Here is a 19,035-nt window from a genome sequence, read left to right on the forward strand (position 1 = left end):
TCATGGAAATTGTTCCATGTCTTTCAAACATGTTGAGTTATCCAAACATCATCTGCAGCCTGAAACTGAACTTTTGTTTGGATTTTAGGAGTCATTGCACTTGGCTGCATAGAAAGATATAGGATGCACCCTTGCTCCCTATTTAGTGAATGACTTAACCTCCAGTGTGCTGTCTGTCTGCATGGTCTCAGAACAGTTTGAAATGCACCTTATTTTCATTTATTTCTTACTCTCGATTATTTTCAACAGCAGAATAATATGAATTTTGTAATACGTGTCACAAGCTTTTTTCTGTTTTTCGCACCCTTCTCCACACACTCTAGAGACTGTTGTGTGTGAAAATCCCAGTAGATCAGCAGTTACAGAAATACTCAAACCAGCCCCTCTGGCACCAACAATCCTGCCACGTTCCAAATCACTGAGATCACATTTTCCACCATTCTGATGGTTGATGTGAACATTAGCTAAAGCTCCTGACACATATCTGCATTATTTTAAACATTACACTGCTACCACATGATTGGCCGATTAGATAATGGTATGAATATGTAGATGTACAGGTGTACCTAATAAAGTGGCCGGTGAGTGTATATAGGAATGCATTTACTAATGTTAATGAATTGAACCGCATTGTACAGTGAAAACAAAATAAAATAACAATATTTATATTAAAATGAAGCAAAATGACCCACAGATGTGTTAACGTTGAAAGTGATTCAAAATAACTAACATGTTTTTTCAACTTTTGAGGGAATAAGGTCCCATTTTCCACATATGTCAAACAAAACTAGAGATGCTACTCTTTACAACCAAATCGATTTCAATGAAAAACTTTGAGGTTTCTTACCAGAGGCACTTTTGTTGGCTCTGCGCCTGTAGAAGTGCTTCACGGAAATCAATGCCATGCTGTTGTGTCACGTGACCCGGTGAGCCAGAAGTTTAACCATTAAATGACAGTGTAGAGTCTTGTGAACCGTATTCACTCGGTTTAAATTATGCATGCTTATAGCGAAGCCAAAATACAATGTCCACACACGTGGATGCTGGGTCGCAAAAGTATATAAAAAACTAAACTAAGCTAAAAACTAAGAAGGATGCAGACAAACTGACAAATGAGGATGATATCAATCATAACATCCTAGGGGTGTGTTTATGCAAATAACCATAGGGTCAAGTCTTGATGTGTTTCCACCATTTCTGTGGGCTCTCTCTTGTGTTCCAATCTGACATGTGGTTCCATGTGCTTGTGCAGTTGCTTGGCTGCTGTTAATATAGGTTATATTCTCCTGCATACAAATGCCTTCATGCATATCAATGTACATATACCATTCATGTTTTGAATGACACGAGGGTGAGGGTTAGATTTTCAGAACGATTACAGGGTTAGTTTACACAATGATTACAGAGTTGCTATTTTTAGGTATACTATTACCTATACCTTTAAGTTGAACAACTTCTGGAGTAAAATCACGAGTAAATGTTTTTTTATGCTCTTGATCAGTATAGCTTTGCATGGATGAACAGAGGCACAATGAAATGTTGAAAAAGACTGAACCATTCCTCAGAAGAGGCGTTGTGTGTGTGGTCACCCGGAATTGTATGACACATGACACGATAGTGAAGCGAAACGGGATGATGTGGTTGCTTCAGAAAATATGCTTTTCATTTTGCTTCTGCATTTTAAAATCACTATCGATTAGGTTTAGGCATTGGTTGCATAAGGATGTCTTTTTTAACGTCTCATTTATATTTTAAAACACTGTTGGTTAGGTTTAGGCATTGGTTGTGTAATGGTGCGTTCACATACAATGCGAAGCTAGCATTTCACGAAGCGTGATTACACACAATGTCAATGCAAAGATGCGAATTCGCACCGGTGTCACGAATGACACGATTCGAACATATGAAATTGTCCAGCTCGAGTGAGAAATTTGCATGACGTGTTGTCGCGAAAGCCTATCAGCATTAAGATTGTCCAGATGTCACTTAGTAGCAGAAGAAATCTGGAAAAATGGATTTGGTTTACAATTACAAGTTACTAGCTTATAGGGCTGGGAGATTAATCAATATATTATATTATTTCTGGTAGAATTACATCAGAGTCAATAAGATCTGGTTATACTATGAACTATAAAGGTGTTTGATGTCTTATGCAAGAGGTTTCATCAGTTATCTGGTTGGTGAGAAATTCCAACCATTTGAATTTATTCTCACTTTGACCTCGCACGACTTGTGTTGAATGTTGGACATACAGATCTGCAGGAATGGCTGGTAGATGTAGCTGTTCCAGCAAGATGTAGATGACCATCACTCTTAAAATATTTCCATTACTGATCTAAAGAGCATGATCCTCGTTCTTTAAGTGTAGGAGTACTGCTCAGTCTTGGGTGAAGGAGTTTGGCAAGTGTATAAAGCATCTGTTTTATTTCACGGATCTATAAATCAGTGCATTCTTTATTGCATTGACCTGCATGTATTACATATTACTTCAAACATTGTACAAAATAAAATGCATTTTTTACTATATTATTTTCCATGTCACTGGCTTTATTCCCAATCAATCTGTCCTCATGAAAAAAAAAAAGGTAACTTTTCTGACTGGCAAATGCAAACAATATGATTTTTTTGAGCCGAACTCACCAGGTTGAGTGGGTGAACTCTTTGACCTAGACAGGTATCTGTGCTCTTCAAAGATAGAGCTAGTGATCATTGCTGCTTTTGAAGTGTAGAGATGTCTTTGTGTCCTTGAGTGTTTCATCGAAAGTTCTAGAGAAACAGCTGCTAAAGGCCAGCTGACACATGCCCTGTTCACATAGTAATTTGCTGGTTTTGGCAAGCCAAATCTATGTTGTGATATCTTTGATAAAAAAAAAAAAAAGCCAGTCTTTGGTTGATTGTAACTTAATTCTTTAGTTATTTGTTCTCATACAGGGGAAAATTATATTATGGTGCAGATACTGAGCACTTGTACCCTGCTTAGACTGGGTGTTTCACTGCTACTGGCAAATGCACCAAGGATATTCTGCAGACTTAATGTGATTTTACATTTTTTTTACATTTTAGTTTGATTCAATTAAATTGTATTTGTATACAGGGTTCCAACAGACATGAATAATCTACAAATATCAGAGTAATAAAAAAAAGAGGTTTCCAGGCATGGACAAGTCATTGGAATTTTGACTGTAAAAAAACATTTCTGGTTATGCTGTGCTCTTAAAAAATACTTCTCATGAGTGCGAACTCTTCTGATTTAAAAAAAATTCTTATCCAATAATCTGAATGACTGAAAAGGTCATGGATCCAGATCGGATCGCGCACAGTATGCATGACACGAATTTCGTCATCAGCACAGTCTGCATGGACTGCCTGTGCTGCCCAGTTTTTCTCGACATGTCGACAGTCCTTGTCTGTGCGCTTTGTCAGTGCATGTGCTTGCCGTTGAATGTACTTAAGAGTTTCACAAATCGGTTTTAGTGCTTGTGTCGAACACATCAGTTTTCCCTCGTAGTCAAAAAAAGTATGCTTTGAAAGGCTGAGATGGTGGGTTTTGTATATACAGTATGTAGGAAATTTGGTTATTGTAGATGTACACGGTACAGATTAAAGTGCCTGCGCACCTCCACCATTATGTGTAGTGAATTTGGTAGTATAAATGTACACAGGATGGGTTAAAGTGCCCACATACCACCACCATTATATGTAGGAAACAGTATGTGTGAGCTAGGAATTAAAATAAACTGTCCTTATTCTACATTATTGTGTAAGGAAATTTATAATGGAATTAGTTGCATTCGACAACCGTTATAAATTAGATAAATGACAAATAACAAGATTTTTTGTCTGAATAAAATTCTCCACCATTAAAATCATAATACAGTGTCTCGTTGTATCAGCTCACAATTTCTATTGTAAGGAATTAGCTTTAATAAGGGAATTCTGATTAATTCTGTTATTGGAGTAATATTATTCTCATGGCTTATTGACAATAATATTACTAATATAGGTATAGCTTTGAAGCGAAATCTTTTAAAAACAGGGATGAGATTATTTATTAAAATATACCACAGTCAAATTATCTTTTGAATACAGACAAACTTTATTGCTATTCTAAACATAAACTAATCTAACACATACAACATGAAACCGGTTGATGAGTAAAGTGACAGAATGATCAATACAGTGAAAATTATCTTTATGGAGTCTGTTGACAATTCCTTAAGAACCATTTATCCTGCAATCGGATTACCCAAAGTATTCAACTAATACACCAGCACTTTGAGAAAAAGTCTGGAGATGTACTTGCGTGTCGTTGTATTTCCTTGCATTGCGTTTCCTTGCGTTGATGTTTCCTCATGTTGTTTTGTTGTTTGGCGTTTGTAGAAAGTTTGTTCCGTCGATGTCTTGGACTCTGTTATGATTGTGATAGTTATTGTCTGGTTGAATCGAGGCCTTCTGCAAGGAGGAACTTGTGACTTCCGTTGGGTGTGTGAACAGTAGAGCAGAGAGTGAGAGGCTTCCTCTGGACTTTTGGTGTCCCGATGTTTTCCTTGGACTCTACATGGCATGGAGGATCTGGATTAAGCAAGAGAGCCGAAAAGAGGAGACCAAGAGACCATTGCAAGAGCAGATTTCAGAAGAGTAGAGAGTTCTTCATTGGGTAGGAAAGTTTTGAACTGAAATTGGCCGCACCCCAAAGGTGTCCCGAGCCAATCAGAAGTGTTTTTTCAGAGTCATATGGTCAACTGGTCTGTCTTCCCAAAGTTGATATACAATCCTTTGTGGAGGATTCTTACAAACTCCTGCTCAAAAATAGTGCATGTTTATTCATGAACATTTATATCTTGACAACAGTACAAGAGACATTCGTTGTCATAAACATTCTCTATGCAAACAAGCAAGCATTTACATACTAAATATGACATTCTTGCATGAATATTATACGTGTAAGTAATAAAACATGACAATCCCTGGTTACATACATATATATATACATATACATACACTACCAGTCAAAGTTTTGAAACACTTGACTAAAAACTAAAGTTTAATCATAAAAAAACAGTTTTTGAAATTGATGACTTGGACCAAATATGATATGAATCATATGATATTATGAATGCATGAACAAAACCATCATGAGCAGAGACCTTGGTGCATAATTTGGGATGAGTTGAAAAATGCTTTAGAAATGTGACTTTCAAATGACACATTTTAATTAAACATAACATCCATAGACATAGAAGTAGATTATGGCGTAGTCCTCCGCTTACCTCTAAAAGTCTGTGGTCCAATAAATAATACATTTTATTAGAATAGAAACATTTACAAAGAGAATATGTTCGAGGAGAACATTTTCCTGTAGCTAAGCTGTTAAAGAATGGTGCTAGCCAAGATCATGTTTTGATTCCTAGGAAACACACAAACTGATGAAATGTGTACCTTAAATGTAAGTCACTTTGGATAAAAGCTCTACTAATTGAAAAAATATAAATATTAATAAGTACAGCAAAGGACCTATGACAGAGCCCTGCGGCACTTCATACTTAAGTTTTTTTTAGGTCAGGCATATTCTTATTTACACAGAGTGGTTACAGTTTGATATGTTTGGTCTAAACTAGGCTAGAGACTGTCCATTTATGCCAATGCGATTCTCAAGGCTGTCCAAAAAAGAATGTTATAATAAATAGTGCAAAGACATTATTTGCATCTAATAGTGCTAAAATTTGAATTTGGAGTAGTCTTTTACCGAAAATGTTTTGCTTGTCATTTATTGTCATCCACAGATCCAAGTTATGATATTTACTATGTGTCATCATTGACAAAGTTGTACTCACAAAATATCATAAACTGCATACCTTCACATGCGCTATGTTTCAAAACATGTATCTTTTTTTTTTCCAGAGACCTGAGGTTCAACAAAATCAAGGATTTACAGCCAGGTTCCTTCAGACGATTAAAGAATCTTAATACACTGTAAGTGCCAATGTTTTCTATACTCTTAACTCCTTGGGAAACTTTCATGAGTATTGTGGAAATGGGTCACATTTAATATTCTGCCCTCTAATGCTTGTGTGACTCCGGCCCAGATGTAGGTCACATTTTCCCCCTTTAGATCCTTTATTCTTCCTAAAGTTGGTCCACTGTCAGGTCACCATATGTACTGTATCCTATAAACTGCTCAGGTCAAGCTGTGGGGGAAAAGTCAGAGATATAGAGTTAACAGAGTGGGGTAGAAAAGGAAAAACATTGTGTTACTTTAAATATAAAGATGCAGGCCTGGGTAGATCAGCAAGTAAAGATGCTGACTACCACCCCTGGAGTCGTGAGTTCGAATCCAGGGCATGCTGAGTTACTTCAGCCTGGTCTCCTAAGCAACCAAATTAGCCCAGTTGCTAGGGTGGATAGTCACATTGGTTTAACCTCCTCGTGGTCGCTATAATGTGGTTCTCGCTCTCAGTGGGGCACGTGGTGAGTTGTGCGTGGATGCCGCTGAGGATAGCGTGATGTCTTGTCTCTGCGGTAACACGCTCAACAAGCCATGTGATAAGATGCGCAGACTGACGGTCTCAGATGTGGAGGCAACTGAGATTCGTCCTCCGCCATCTGGATAGAGGCGAGTCACTACGCCACCATGAGGACTTGAAGTGCATTGGGAATTGGGCATTTCAAATTTGGGAGAAAAGGGGAGAAATTATTTTATTTATTTATTTATTTTAAATGTAATGATGCATTCTTAATGTGTTTTGTTAATCAGAGTTAACATGATTTTTGGGGTTATTATAATCATAAAACCCCTTCAGGGAGGATAAAAATACAAAGTTGCTCTAAAATGTATTCGATAATCTAAATGAATATTCATTTTATTTAATTCTTTGTTTATTATGTTGTGTAAAACTAAACATTTTCAAACATATGAACAGTTTATTAGATGTTACATAATACCATAATGTATTTGGGATTTTATATAACCATCAGTTTTGATGTCTAATATATTTTTCCCTCTTTCTTTAAGCCTTTTAAATAACAACCACATCAGAAGAATCCCAAGAGGAGCATTTGAAGATTTGGAAAACCTTAAATATCTGTGAGCTTTTCTTTATCATATTTGACTTCCATGGAAACAGCTTGGGATATAGACTCTAGAAAATGTTGATAGAAACTGTAGAAATGATTTTTTTTGCACAAGTACTGTAGATATTCTATATACTGGTGTATACAATACCAAAAATGTACATTCTGTCATTGTTTACTCACCCTCATATTGTTGTGTGATTTTCTTGCATTCATTGAGAACAAAAAGCTATATTTTGCAGAAAGTCTGAGTCTGAGAATGTCTGTTTTCCATAAAATGAAAGTGGAGGGCCTTTTTTACTGGTAGTTTCCAAAAAGGAAAAAAAAGCACCATAAAAGTAGTCCATATGACTTGTGTGCTATATTCAATAGGTTCTGAATCCATAAGATAGCTTTGTGTGAGGAACAGATCTAGTTGTTATTTGCTCACATTCATTCACTTTCAAAATTAATTGGTGGATGTATTTAAATATACCACAAGAAATATGTCAAGTCAGGTTTGACATCAGTGATGCAGAACGCCCATGGTCATTGTGTCATATGACCAATCACATTGCAAATGGAGAATAATGACTTCAATTTGTTTCTGTTCCATCGTATGACTTAAGCAAACTTGAAAATAGTGCACAAGTCACATTAGCTATTTTTATGGTGCTTTATTGTGTATTTATCACTGCCTACTTATATTGTTTCAAGAAAAGTAGCTTTTATATTCTGTAAAGTTCCTCCTTTTATGTTTCACAGAAGCAGGCAAGTCTGAATTTAGTTTCTGCATGAACTGTTCTTTTAAAAGTATAATATTATGTGCGATCTATGATGATTTCTTTTTAAATTTGCCCTTTCACTTTATATATGAGCCAAAATTATGAACCATGCGCACCACATTTATAAATGAATCAGCGGTTCTTATTGCTATCGTTTGATGTGAGCTCATGGAATGAAGCTCTTAGACATGTTTGGAGCTTAATTATCTCTGATATGAAATTATCCATCTGACTGATCAATTTGTCTCAGGGCAGCATACGGTGCACAGTTTCTCGCTGTGTTGGTCAAAGGCCAATTAGAGAAGAAGTTTTAGTTGTGGTGAGAGCAGTCTGTGTTTATATTGAAGTAGAGTTGATTGTTAGAAATGTTTAACACCTGGTATTTACTACATAACATCTAAACTCAGCTGGTGAGATTAGGAGTACAAATATGTGTCGGTGAATCTTATGAAACATGTTAAGAAAATGTCAGAGTTATATTTCTTCCCAAATGAATAAATATTACAATTAGTTGTCGACCGATATATCACCAAGGCTGAAAAAATGTCCGATTTGTTTCTTGAGGGTGCTGAGAATTGCCGGCTTGCATGTGAATTGACTGAGACATGAAATAGACCGGTGTGCAACACAGTGTCATTTAAACGGTCCGCATATCAGAGCCACGGAAGATGAGTTTGAGCTCATAAAGTTAAAGTGCTCGTCTTTTTCATTCTCCCTCTCTCTCCTCAACAGTTCCCTGCTACTTTTAACTGTATTGCCTAATGATAAAAAGGCAATTATCAATAAGACTGATTTCATATACCATCTGCAAATATGCACATATCTCATTTAAACAGATGTAATAAACAAACCTCACAAAACTTGAGCAGATCTAGTAACCTGTGGAGCACTCATTTATTTACCTCTAGAGCACATATTCTATCAGCCTCTCCTCAAAAGTTCCCTGTCACTTTTAACTTAACTTTCTTTTCTAATGATAAAAGGCAAACATTTATAAAACTTGTATTATATACCGTTTGCAAACATGCAGATACCTTGTTTAAACAGATGTAGCAAATTGACGAATCTCATGGAAATCCAGCATTTTCTTTCCTTCGAGCGCTCGTATAACATATTCCTCTGAAGCATGTATTCTTTCAGCCAGATTTAAAAACTTCAGGATCAAAAGCTCCTTTCATTCACAAATCATGACGGTCGGACTTGTGACAATCCAAGCAGGCGATCCATGCCGTTTAAACTCTCAGGAGATTTCAGCTTTTGCTAGATCCGCACAAGCGTGAGAGCAACTTCAAAGCTGCGTCTGAACCCGGGAAAATGCTGCCTTGGCTCTATATGGAGGTTGGATGAAAATTAGGTGCTTTTCAAACTGTTCGGAGACCAGTTTTCTTAAGAGTTCAATTCATTCAAAACAGCTGTCAGTTAAGCCAATAACTGATTAGGGAGCAAGGTAGCAAGTCAGCTGCCTACGTTTTCGGATGCAGCCCAAGGTAAAAGTGCTTCACATGTGCTATAAATGTATTTTTCACTATCAATGTATGTACTGATTTGATTCTGTGTTTTTTGAGTAAAGGCAATTGCTAATGTGGACATGCCATCCATGGTTGCTGGACTACTGTATGTACTGTTATTTACTTCTTTCTTAACATTTCGTCATGGGCAAATAAATTACTAAAATCTGAAGAAAATGCTATCTACCATTTAAAATGCAATATTATATATTTTTTTGTTTTGTGTCAAATTGAGTAAATGTAGTGCTTAATAAGAGTTTTTTTTTATTTTATTTTTTTTATGTTTTATATTTACTATATGTGATATATTGCCAATCGGCCACCATCTGGATATCATCATCGGCCATAAAAAAAAAACATATCGGTCGACCACTAATTACAATATATAATTATATTACAGTACTGAGAATCATCATTGAGAATTATAAATATGTAAAGCATCTGTATGCATTTAAGTAATAAGTATTTAGGGTTGTGTCAGTGCAAAGAATGATAATAATCCTACAAATAGCCCTCATTTTCTTTTACTGCAAATTCTATTTTATTTTGATTTTGAGGTGAAATATGACCTGAACATGTTTTTGTGAGGTTCATAGATTTTTATTTTCTAGATATTATTCTTTTTTGCTTAATATCGGTTTGCTTCAAATTAAATAATTATAAAATAAATTATATTATTAATATATCATATGCAATAAAATTAGCATATTTCTAGAATCATTTAGCATTTTGACATTATTTTCTATTCAGTTAAGTACATGTTGCCACCAAATTCTCATTACAATTCCTTTTTAATAAGTTCTTTGAAAATTCCCATTATTCTTAATGTTAATTATCATTAGATACTCCATCCATCCATCTTCAACCGCTTATCCTAAGTCGGGTCGCGGGGGCAGCTGCTCCAGCAGGGGGCCCCAAACTTCCCTATCCCGAGCCACATTAACCAGCTCTGACTGGGGGACCCCGAGGCGTTCCCAGGCCAGTTTCGCTCCCAGCTGGACGTGCCTGAAACACCTCCCTAGGGAGGCGGCCACCAAACCACCTCAACTGACTCCTTTCGACGCAAAGGAGCAGCGGCTCTACTCCGAGCTCCTCACGGATGACTGAGCTCCTCACCCTATCTCTAAGGGAGAAGCCCACCACCCTTCTGAGGAAGCACATTTCGGCCGCTTGTACTCGCGACCTAGTTCTTTCGGTCATGACCCAGCCTTCATGACCATAGGTGAGGGTAGGAACAAAAATTGACCGGTAGATCGAGAGCTTTGCCTTTCGGCTCAGCTCTCTTTTCGTGACAACGATAGAGCGAGTGCAATACCGCCCCTGCTGCCCCGATTCTCCGGCCAGCCTCCCGCTCCATTGTCCCCTCACTCGTGAACAAGACCCCGAGGTACTTGAACTCCTTCACTTGGGGCAATACCTCCTTCCCTACCTGGAGTACGCACTCCATCGGTTTCCTGCTGAGAACCATGGCCTCAGATTGAGAGGTGCTAATCCTCAGCCCAGCTGCTTCACACTCGACTGCCAAGCGATCCAGTGAGAGCTGAAGGTCACGGGCCGACGATGACATGAAGACAACATCATCTGCAAAAAGCAGCGATGAGATCCCCAGCCCAACGAACCGCACACCTTCCCCTCCCACCCTTACTACGCCTCAATATCCTGTCCATGAATATCACAAACAGGATTGGTGACAAAGCGCAGCCTTGGCGGAGACCAACTCCCACATGGAATGAACTTGACTTTGTGCCGAGGACCCGGACACAGCTCTCGCTTTGGATGTACAGGGATTAGATCGCCCTAAGAAGGGACCCCCCCACCCCGTACTTCCGCAGCACCTCCCACAGTCTCTCCTGGGGGACCCGGTCATACGCCTTCTCCAGATCCACAAAACACATGTAGACCGGATGGGCATACTCCCAGGTCCCTTCAGGATCCTTGCGAGAGTAAAGATCTGGTCCGTCGTTCCACGGCCAGGACGAAAACCGCATTGTTCCTCTTCAATCCGAGGTTCGACAATCTGCCGAACCCTCCTCTCCAGCACCTTGGAGTAAACTTTACCAGGGAGGCTGAGAAGTGTGATACCCCTGTAGTTTGCACACACTCTCTGATCCCCCTTTTTGAAGAGGGGAACCACCACCCCGTTCTGCCACTCCTTAGGCACTGTCCCAGATTTCCACGCTATGTTGAAGAGGCGTGTCATCCATGACACCCCTCCACATCCAAAGCTTTCAGCATTTCTGGTCGGATCTCATCAATCCCCGGGGCTTTGCCACTGTGGAGTTGTTTGACTACCTCAGTGACCTCCCCCAGGGAAATAGAATCTGATCCCCCATCAGCCTCCAGCTCTGCCTCTAGCATTGAGGGCATGTTGGGATTTAGGAGTTCTTCAAAGTGTTCCTTCCACCGCCCAATAACCTCCTCGGTTGAGGTCAACAGCGTCCCATCTTTGCTGTATACAGCTTGGATGGTTCCCCGTTTCCCCCTCCTAAGGTGGCGGACGGTTTTCCAGAAACACTTTGGTGCAGACCGAAAGTCCTTCTCCATGGCTTCTCTGAACTTTTCCCACACCCACTGCTTTGCCTCCCTCACGGCCGAGGCCGCAGCCCTTCGGGCCTGTCGGTACCTTGTAACTGCCTCCGGAGACCTCCAGGACAACAAATCCCCTTTCTTCAGTCGGACGGCTTCCCTGACCACCAGTGTCCACTACGGTGTTCGAGGGTTACCACCCCTTGAGGCACCTAAAACCTTGAGGCCGCAGCTCTCCACCGCGGCTTCGGCAATGGAAGCTTTGAACATTGCCCACTCCGGTTCAATGTCCCCAACCTCCGCAGGGATGCCTGAAAAGCTCCGCCGGAGGTGTGAGTTGAAGATCTCACGGACAGGGACCTCCTCCAAACGTTCCCAGTTCACCCGCACTACTCGCTTGGGCTTCCCAGGTCTGTCCAGAGTCTTTCCCCACCCCCTGACCCAACTCACCACCAGATGGTGATCGGTTGACAGCTCTGCCCCTCTCTTCACCCGAGTGTCCAAAACATATGGCCTCAGATCCAACGACACGATTACAAAATCGATCATCGACCTTTGGCCTAGGGTGCTCTGGTACCACGTGCTCTGGTACCACGTACTCTTATGAGCATCCTTATGTTTGAACATGGTGTTTGTTATAGATAATCCATGACTAGCACAGAAATCTAATAACAAACATCCACTTGAGTTCAGATCGGGGAGGCCGTTCCTCCCAATCACGCCTTTCCAGGTGTCCCTGTCATTTCCCACGTGTGCATTGAAGTCACCCAGCATCACTATGGAGTCCCCTACTGGGGCCCTATTCAGGACTCCATTCAGGGTCTCCAAGAAGGCTGAATACTCTGAACTGCTGTTCGGTGCATATGCACAGACAACAGTCAGAGTCCCCCCCCCCACAACCCGTAGGCGTAGGGAGGCAATCCTCTCGTCCACCGGGGTAAACTCCAACGTAGTGGCGCTCAGCCGGGGTATCCCCACACACGCCTGTCTCCTCACACCCTGGGAAACTCCAGAGAAGAATAGAGTCCATCCCCTATCCATTAGATACTCATTACTGTAAAATTTAGATTACAGGAAAATCTACTCAGCATAAATAAAAGGCAGTGCAACAAACCCTGCAATCAGAATCAGAAGGAGCTTTATTGTCAATTGTTCACTATTTTGAGTGATAGGAGAAACAAGTGCAAGAGCATTACAGTGAGACAGAATATAAATTAAGGTACGAGTATAAATAGACATACATATAACGGGATGGCGTATGTACATGTGCAAGTGCTAATGCATGTGCAAGTTAAGGGTGTTTACTGTTATGGAATGAAATATATGAATTAGTTAATTAGTAGTGTAGAATGTGCAGTGATGTATAAATACTTTACAATAAAAATAATCTATCTTTTTCACATTATAATAATGTGAGTGAGAATTCTTTGGTTGACACTTTACAGTGCAATTATATTTGTTAACATTAGTAAATAATACGGTATCATGAACTAACAGGGAACAGTTTTTAACAACATTTATTAATCTTGGTTAATGTTAATTTTAGGGCTGTCAATTAATTACATGACATGCTGATTTATTAATTTAAGTAATTGCAATCACACGCATATATCAATATTTGCTGAGAAAGCCCTCCAAATAAAGATAATTTTATGTACAAAAAAACAGCAACATAATAATTACAAATAATACTGTGTGTGTGTGTGTGTGTGTGTGTGTGTGTGTGTGTGTGTGTGTGTGTGTGTGTATATGTATATATACAGGTGAAACTCGAAAAATTAGAATATCGTGCAAAAGTTAATTAATTTCAGTAATTCAACTTAAAAGGTGAAACTAATATATTATATAGACTCATTACAAGCAAAGTAAGATATTTCAAGCCTTTATTTGATATAATTTTGATGATTATGGCTTACAGCTTATGAAAACCCCAAATTCAGAATCTCAGAAAATTAGAATATTACAAGAAATCAATAAAAAAAAAGGATTTTAAATACAGAAATGGCGGCCCTCTGAAAAGTATAATCATGCATATGTACTCAGTACTTGGTTTGGGCCCCTTTTGCATTAATTACTGCCTCAATGCGGTGTGGCATGGATGCTATCAGCCTGTGGCACTGCTGAGGTGTTATGGAAGACCAAGATGCTTCAATAGTGGCCTTCAGCTCTTCTGCATTGTTTGGTCTCATGTCTCTCATCTTTCTCTTATAACGCCCATAGATTCTCTATGGGGTTCAGGTCAGGCGAGTTTGCTGGCCAATCAAGCACAGTAATACCATGGTCATTGAACCAGGTTTTGGTACTTTTGGCAGTGTGGGCAGGTGCCAAGTCCTGCTGGAAAATGAAGTCAGCATCTCCATAAAGCTTGTCTGCTGAAGGAAGCATGAAGTGCTCTAAAATGTCCCGGTAGACGGCTGCGTTGACTCTGGACTTAATGAAGCACAGTGGACCAACACCAGCCGATGACATGGCTCCCCAAACCAACACAGACTGTGGAAACTTCACACTGGACTTCAAGCATCTTGGATTGTGTGCCTCTCCATTCTTCCTCCAGACTCTGGGACCTTGGTTTCCAAATGAGATGCAAAATTTGCTCTCATCAGAAAAGAGGACTTTGGACCACTGAGCAACAGACCAGTTCTTGTTTTCTTTAGCCCAGGTAAGACGTTTGACATTTGAAGCCCATGTCCAGGACCTGTCTGTGTGTGGTGGCTCTTGATGCAGTAACTCCAGCCTCAGTCCACTCCTTGTGAAGCTCCCCACACATTTGAATGGCCTTTTCCTGACAGTCCTCTCCAGGCTACGGTCATCCCTGCTGCTTGTGCACCTTTTTCTTCCACACTTTTCCCTTCCACTTAACTTTCTATTAATGTGCTTTGATACAGCACTTTGAGAACATCCAACTTCTTTTGCAATTACCTTTTGAGGCGTTCCCTCCTTGTGGAGGGTGTCAATGATGGTTTTCTGCACAACTGTCAGGTCAGCAGTCTTCCCCATGATTGTGAATTCAACTGAACCAGACTGAGAGACCATTTAAAGGCTCAGGAACCCTTTGCAGGTGTTTAGCTGATTAGAGTGACACTTTGAGCCTACAATACTGAACCTTTTCACAATATTCTAATTTTCTGAGATTCTGAATTTGGGGTTTTCATAAGCTGTAAGCCATAATCATCAAAATTATATCAAATAAAGGCTTGAACTATTTTACTTTGCTTGTAATGAGTCTATATAATATATTAGTTTCACCTTTTAAGTTGAATTACTGAAATTAATGAACTTTTGCACGATATTCTAATTTTTCGAGTTTCACCTGTATATGTGTGTGTGTGTGTGTGTGTGTGTGTGTGTAAAGAATTCAATGGAAAGGAGGCGGCGAGAACTGGCTTGATTATATAAACAATATTTTAATTATAAACTTAAACAGACACAAACACACGACGGACATGTCCGTAAACTATCTCTCTCTCCCGCACCATTGTAATGTTTGTGTGGGAAGCAGGAGCAGGCAGACAGGTGGATCAGATCCAAACTCAGTTTTATTAAGGCATTGACAAAATAAACAAACACAGGAGCAAATCAAAGGTCCACGATGGGAAAAAGCAAACTAAGGTGGAGAAACATGAATAAAAAACAAAAGCGAGGGTAACGAGCACAGACATGGGCGACGAACAGAAAACGACAACGGGAAGGGAAAACAGCGGGGTTTGAATAAAGAGACACAGTAATGACAAAATGACAGATAGGTGCGGACAGTAACGCACTGACAGGGCCGGAAACGACGGGAAGAGGGAAGTGTAGTTTTCACAAAGACAGTGAAACACGGGCGGACAACAAGGAAGACATGACAGGGAGCGAGATCGGCAAAACGGGAAACATGGGGCGGACAACAAGGGAACGTGACATGGAACGTGATCGGCAAAACCGAAAACACGTTGCAGACGACACGCAACATGGTGCAGATGACACGAAACATGGTGCGGACCACACGAAACATGGTGCGGACAACACAAAACCGTGACAACCATCCTCCGCAGTCGGCCTTTATCCCTCTCGGAGGCTTGATTAGCCTGATAATGGACTGGGTGTGTAGAATCACGACCCGGCCGCACCCTCCGCCCTGCCACATTATACAACTCTGATTAAAATATATTGCATCATTGTGGCAGGTGAGTAAAACATTGCTTAGACAATACAAAAACATTTATTCCCATATCATTGAACAAGCCTACAGTCGACAGCAATCCATTTTGCTGATGAGTTTGTGAATCTGTTCTGTTTTCACAGGACGCGTTATTGTGTTCCGTCTGCACTATTTGTAATTGTTGAGTCAGATAGACGCTTTTGGAGTGTCTCACTGGTTTTAAGCGCATGAAAGGAAGTTTTTTGGATGCTGTGTAAAGATGCATAGTTGAAACTTTGAAAAATAGTGACTCGTGATCCCTGCATTCTGTTGTGCTTTGTCCAGCCGTCCAGAACGCAACCTGTGGTGGGCTGCCATTCGGTGGCTGCACTGCTTTTGAGGTATGTTGAGGTGCGCTGACTGCCCACTGCTGACGTGACTCAATGAAACCAACAAGTTACATGTTCTTTAAGTTGAATTGCTCCGATGGTAGAAAAATAATAATTTTATTGCAGAATTTACGTACGAGTCAGAAAGCTTAATTAATTGTACATTTTTTATGTATATAATCACACTAAAGTAACACTTTAAATCAACAGCCCTAGTTCATTTTTTAAAACGTTCATGTTATTTCTTAATGGATTAGCTAATGTTCGTTTATACAGATTTTAATAAAAAAATGTATTGGTATATATTGAAATTAACATTAACCAAGCCTGATTCACTAGTTCATTTATGTTAACTAATATAGTTAACTGATGTTAATGAATACATCCTTGTACAGTAAAGCGTCACTTTTGTTTTTACATGACAACAATGACAATGGGGGTGTGGGTGCTTGTGTTAAAAAACAAAAAAAAAAAAAAAAAGCCTCAATGCTAAAAAACAGAATGGTCCTAAAAATAGTCTTTATGCAAACTATAATTCTTTTTTTTATTTCTTTTGGTTGTGATATGAAATATGACCCGGACACACTCTTGACAGGTTTTGTGAAATTCATCCATTACTCCTTTCATTCATTCAATTCTTTCAATGTCTCTTGGACTCTGATCATCACACATTTGTGATAGTTCACACACAGTCTTGTTGTCCAGCTGCCCAGGCGTCTAAGAGAGAATAGTATTCTTCCTGTCGGTCACTCAGAGGAAAAACCACATACTTTTATTTCTGTTCCCACAAGCTGTCTATTATGTGCTATCAATATTCAGTCTTTACTTATACTTGATTCAAAACCTTTTTTATGATACACTTTATGTCATACAGACAGTTCGTCTAACATTTCTTTATATTTCTGCATTTTGTAGTTGTTGACTGTTTAAAGTGTCAGTACAAGTGGCACTGTATGACAATAGATTCCCAATACGTTGTAATATTCCTGAACATTCCTTTTTTCAGCTATCTGTACAAGAATGACATCCAGGCAATAGACCGGGAAGCCTTTAAGGGACTCATCTCACTAGAACAACTGTAAGTGATCCATTGTCCCATTACTTCCTCTGACCATTTCTTAATATCTCCCAATTAATTCTTGCTACTCAAAAGAAAAATTGCAGCATAATTTATTTAAAGGATAATGGTATACACACTGAACAACACATGAGAAATGCCTGAGAAATGAAGTTTCATCTGTACACCAACAAACAATACAGTAAATGTTGAAAACTGGTCAATATAGAATCATAGATTGAGAATTAATGATTAAAAGAGAAATGCATGATATCAGGCTGCAACAAACGGTGTCTTTCAAAATATAGTCATCTCTGAAGAAAAGCATTAATAAGAGATTGTTTGCACTAGATACCATGTCCAGAGCAATTAAAACACTGTACATGTGATGTCTCTTTCTCTCATAGGTACCTGCACTTCAACAACATCGAGTCAATGGAGCCCGAGTCTTTCTCACACCTACCAAAACTTGAGCGATTGTGAGTCTCAAATTAATCAGAATCCTCAGTCATTGGTCAGAATCTCTTCAGTTTTGCATGTTTAGTCATGGAAATATCTCCCATTTGATATGAGATCAAAAAGCAGAGAATTCAATCTGGTTGTTAATTTTCAGATTGGCTGTTAGTTAACTCAGAAACACAAGTTAAAATAAGTTTCTGGCAAACATCCTTAACCAGTGGGTTACTGTAACAAAGGTCCATTGTTGGGCAGATAAAGGAGGAAGCGGGAGACGGTTTCCACATACCAAGTGAGTCAGCTTTTATTCAAATAAAACAGAAATCGTTTTCCAGCATATATCAAACAAAAGACTTATTTTCAGCATAAATTGAAACAAGGTCCAGCTTATCAGCTATAATTGTAAAAAGTGTCCGATCATAAATGAACAGTCTCTGGTGTCGCTCCCCTCTTTCTGTGGACTTTTATCTCCCCTGACTCTCACTGTGAACATAGAAACGGTAATTAGTCACAATTCATCTTAGGTGGATGTCCTTAGAGCTTTCTCTCTCCCCAGATGGGTGCTCGAACACGCCCTCACCTCCACATACCCCCACCACCCGACTTAGGCTGGGGGAACCGTCAGGACTGCCCCCCTTTTTTTCTGGAGAGGAAGCCTGCTACAGCCATCTGCGGACCACCTCGAATTTAAATGGCTGGAGTGCCAAATACCAACGGGTGATCCGGGCCTTGGCATCTTTCATAGGGTGGAGCCATTGGAGCGGGACATGGTCCGAACAGAGGGTGAATGCCATCCCAATAAATAGTCCATCTTCTTGATGGCCAAGCACTCCATCTCTATGGTGATCTACTTATCCTCTTTCATAGAGAACTTCTGACTAATGTACAGCTCCTCCCACTCCACCTCCTGGGACAGTACAGAACCCAGCCCCCTGTCCAATGCATCCATCTGTAACAAAAAAGGGAGAGAACAATTAGGGAGTAAACCAAATGGTGTGGAGATTTTCTCACAGGACATCAGTGTCAAAGGGATCTGCCAATATCCCTTTATCAAATCCAGTGTGGATAAAAGCGAGCCGACCCCAACCGATTGAGCAGTTCGTTAATACAAGGCATTGGATAAGCATCAAATTTTGACACAGCA

The 19,035-nt window shown here is 39.7% G+C and overlaps 1 protein-coding gene across 1 annotated transcript in view; it reads left to right on the forward strand.

Annotated features, from left to right (window-relative positions):
* The window catches only part of LOC127662857 (peroxidasin homolog), a 102,699-nt gene that overhangs the window by 37,768 nt on the left and 45,896 nt on the right, over window positions 1-19,035 (forward strand). The window contains exons 2-5 of the mRNA XM_052154234.1: window positions 5,902-5,973; window positions 7,013-7,084; window positions 17,385-17,456; window positions 17,843-17,914. Coding sequence (XP_052010194.1) covers window positions 5,902-5,973; window positions 7,013-7,084; window positions 17,385-17,456; window positions 17,843-17,914 — 288 coding nt within the window. The remainder of the gene's footprint in view (window positions 1-5,901; window positions 5,974-7,012; window positions 7,085-17,384; window positions 17,457-17,842; window positions 17,915-19,035) is intronic.

Source organism: Xyrauchen texanus, chromosome 22 (genome assembly GCF_025860055.1).
Source record: "Xyrauchen texanus isolate HMW12.3.18 chromosome 22, RBS_HiC_50CHRs, whole genome shotgun sequence".
Taxonomy (NCBI): domain Eukaryota; kingdom Metazoa; phylum Chordata; class Actinopteri; order Cypriniformes; family Catostomidae; genus Xyrauchen; species Xyrauchen texanus.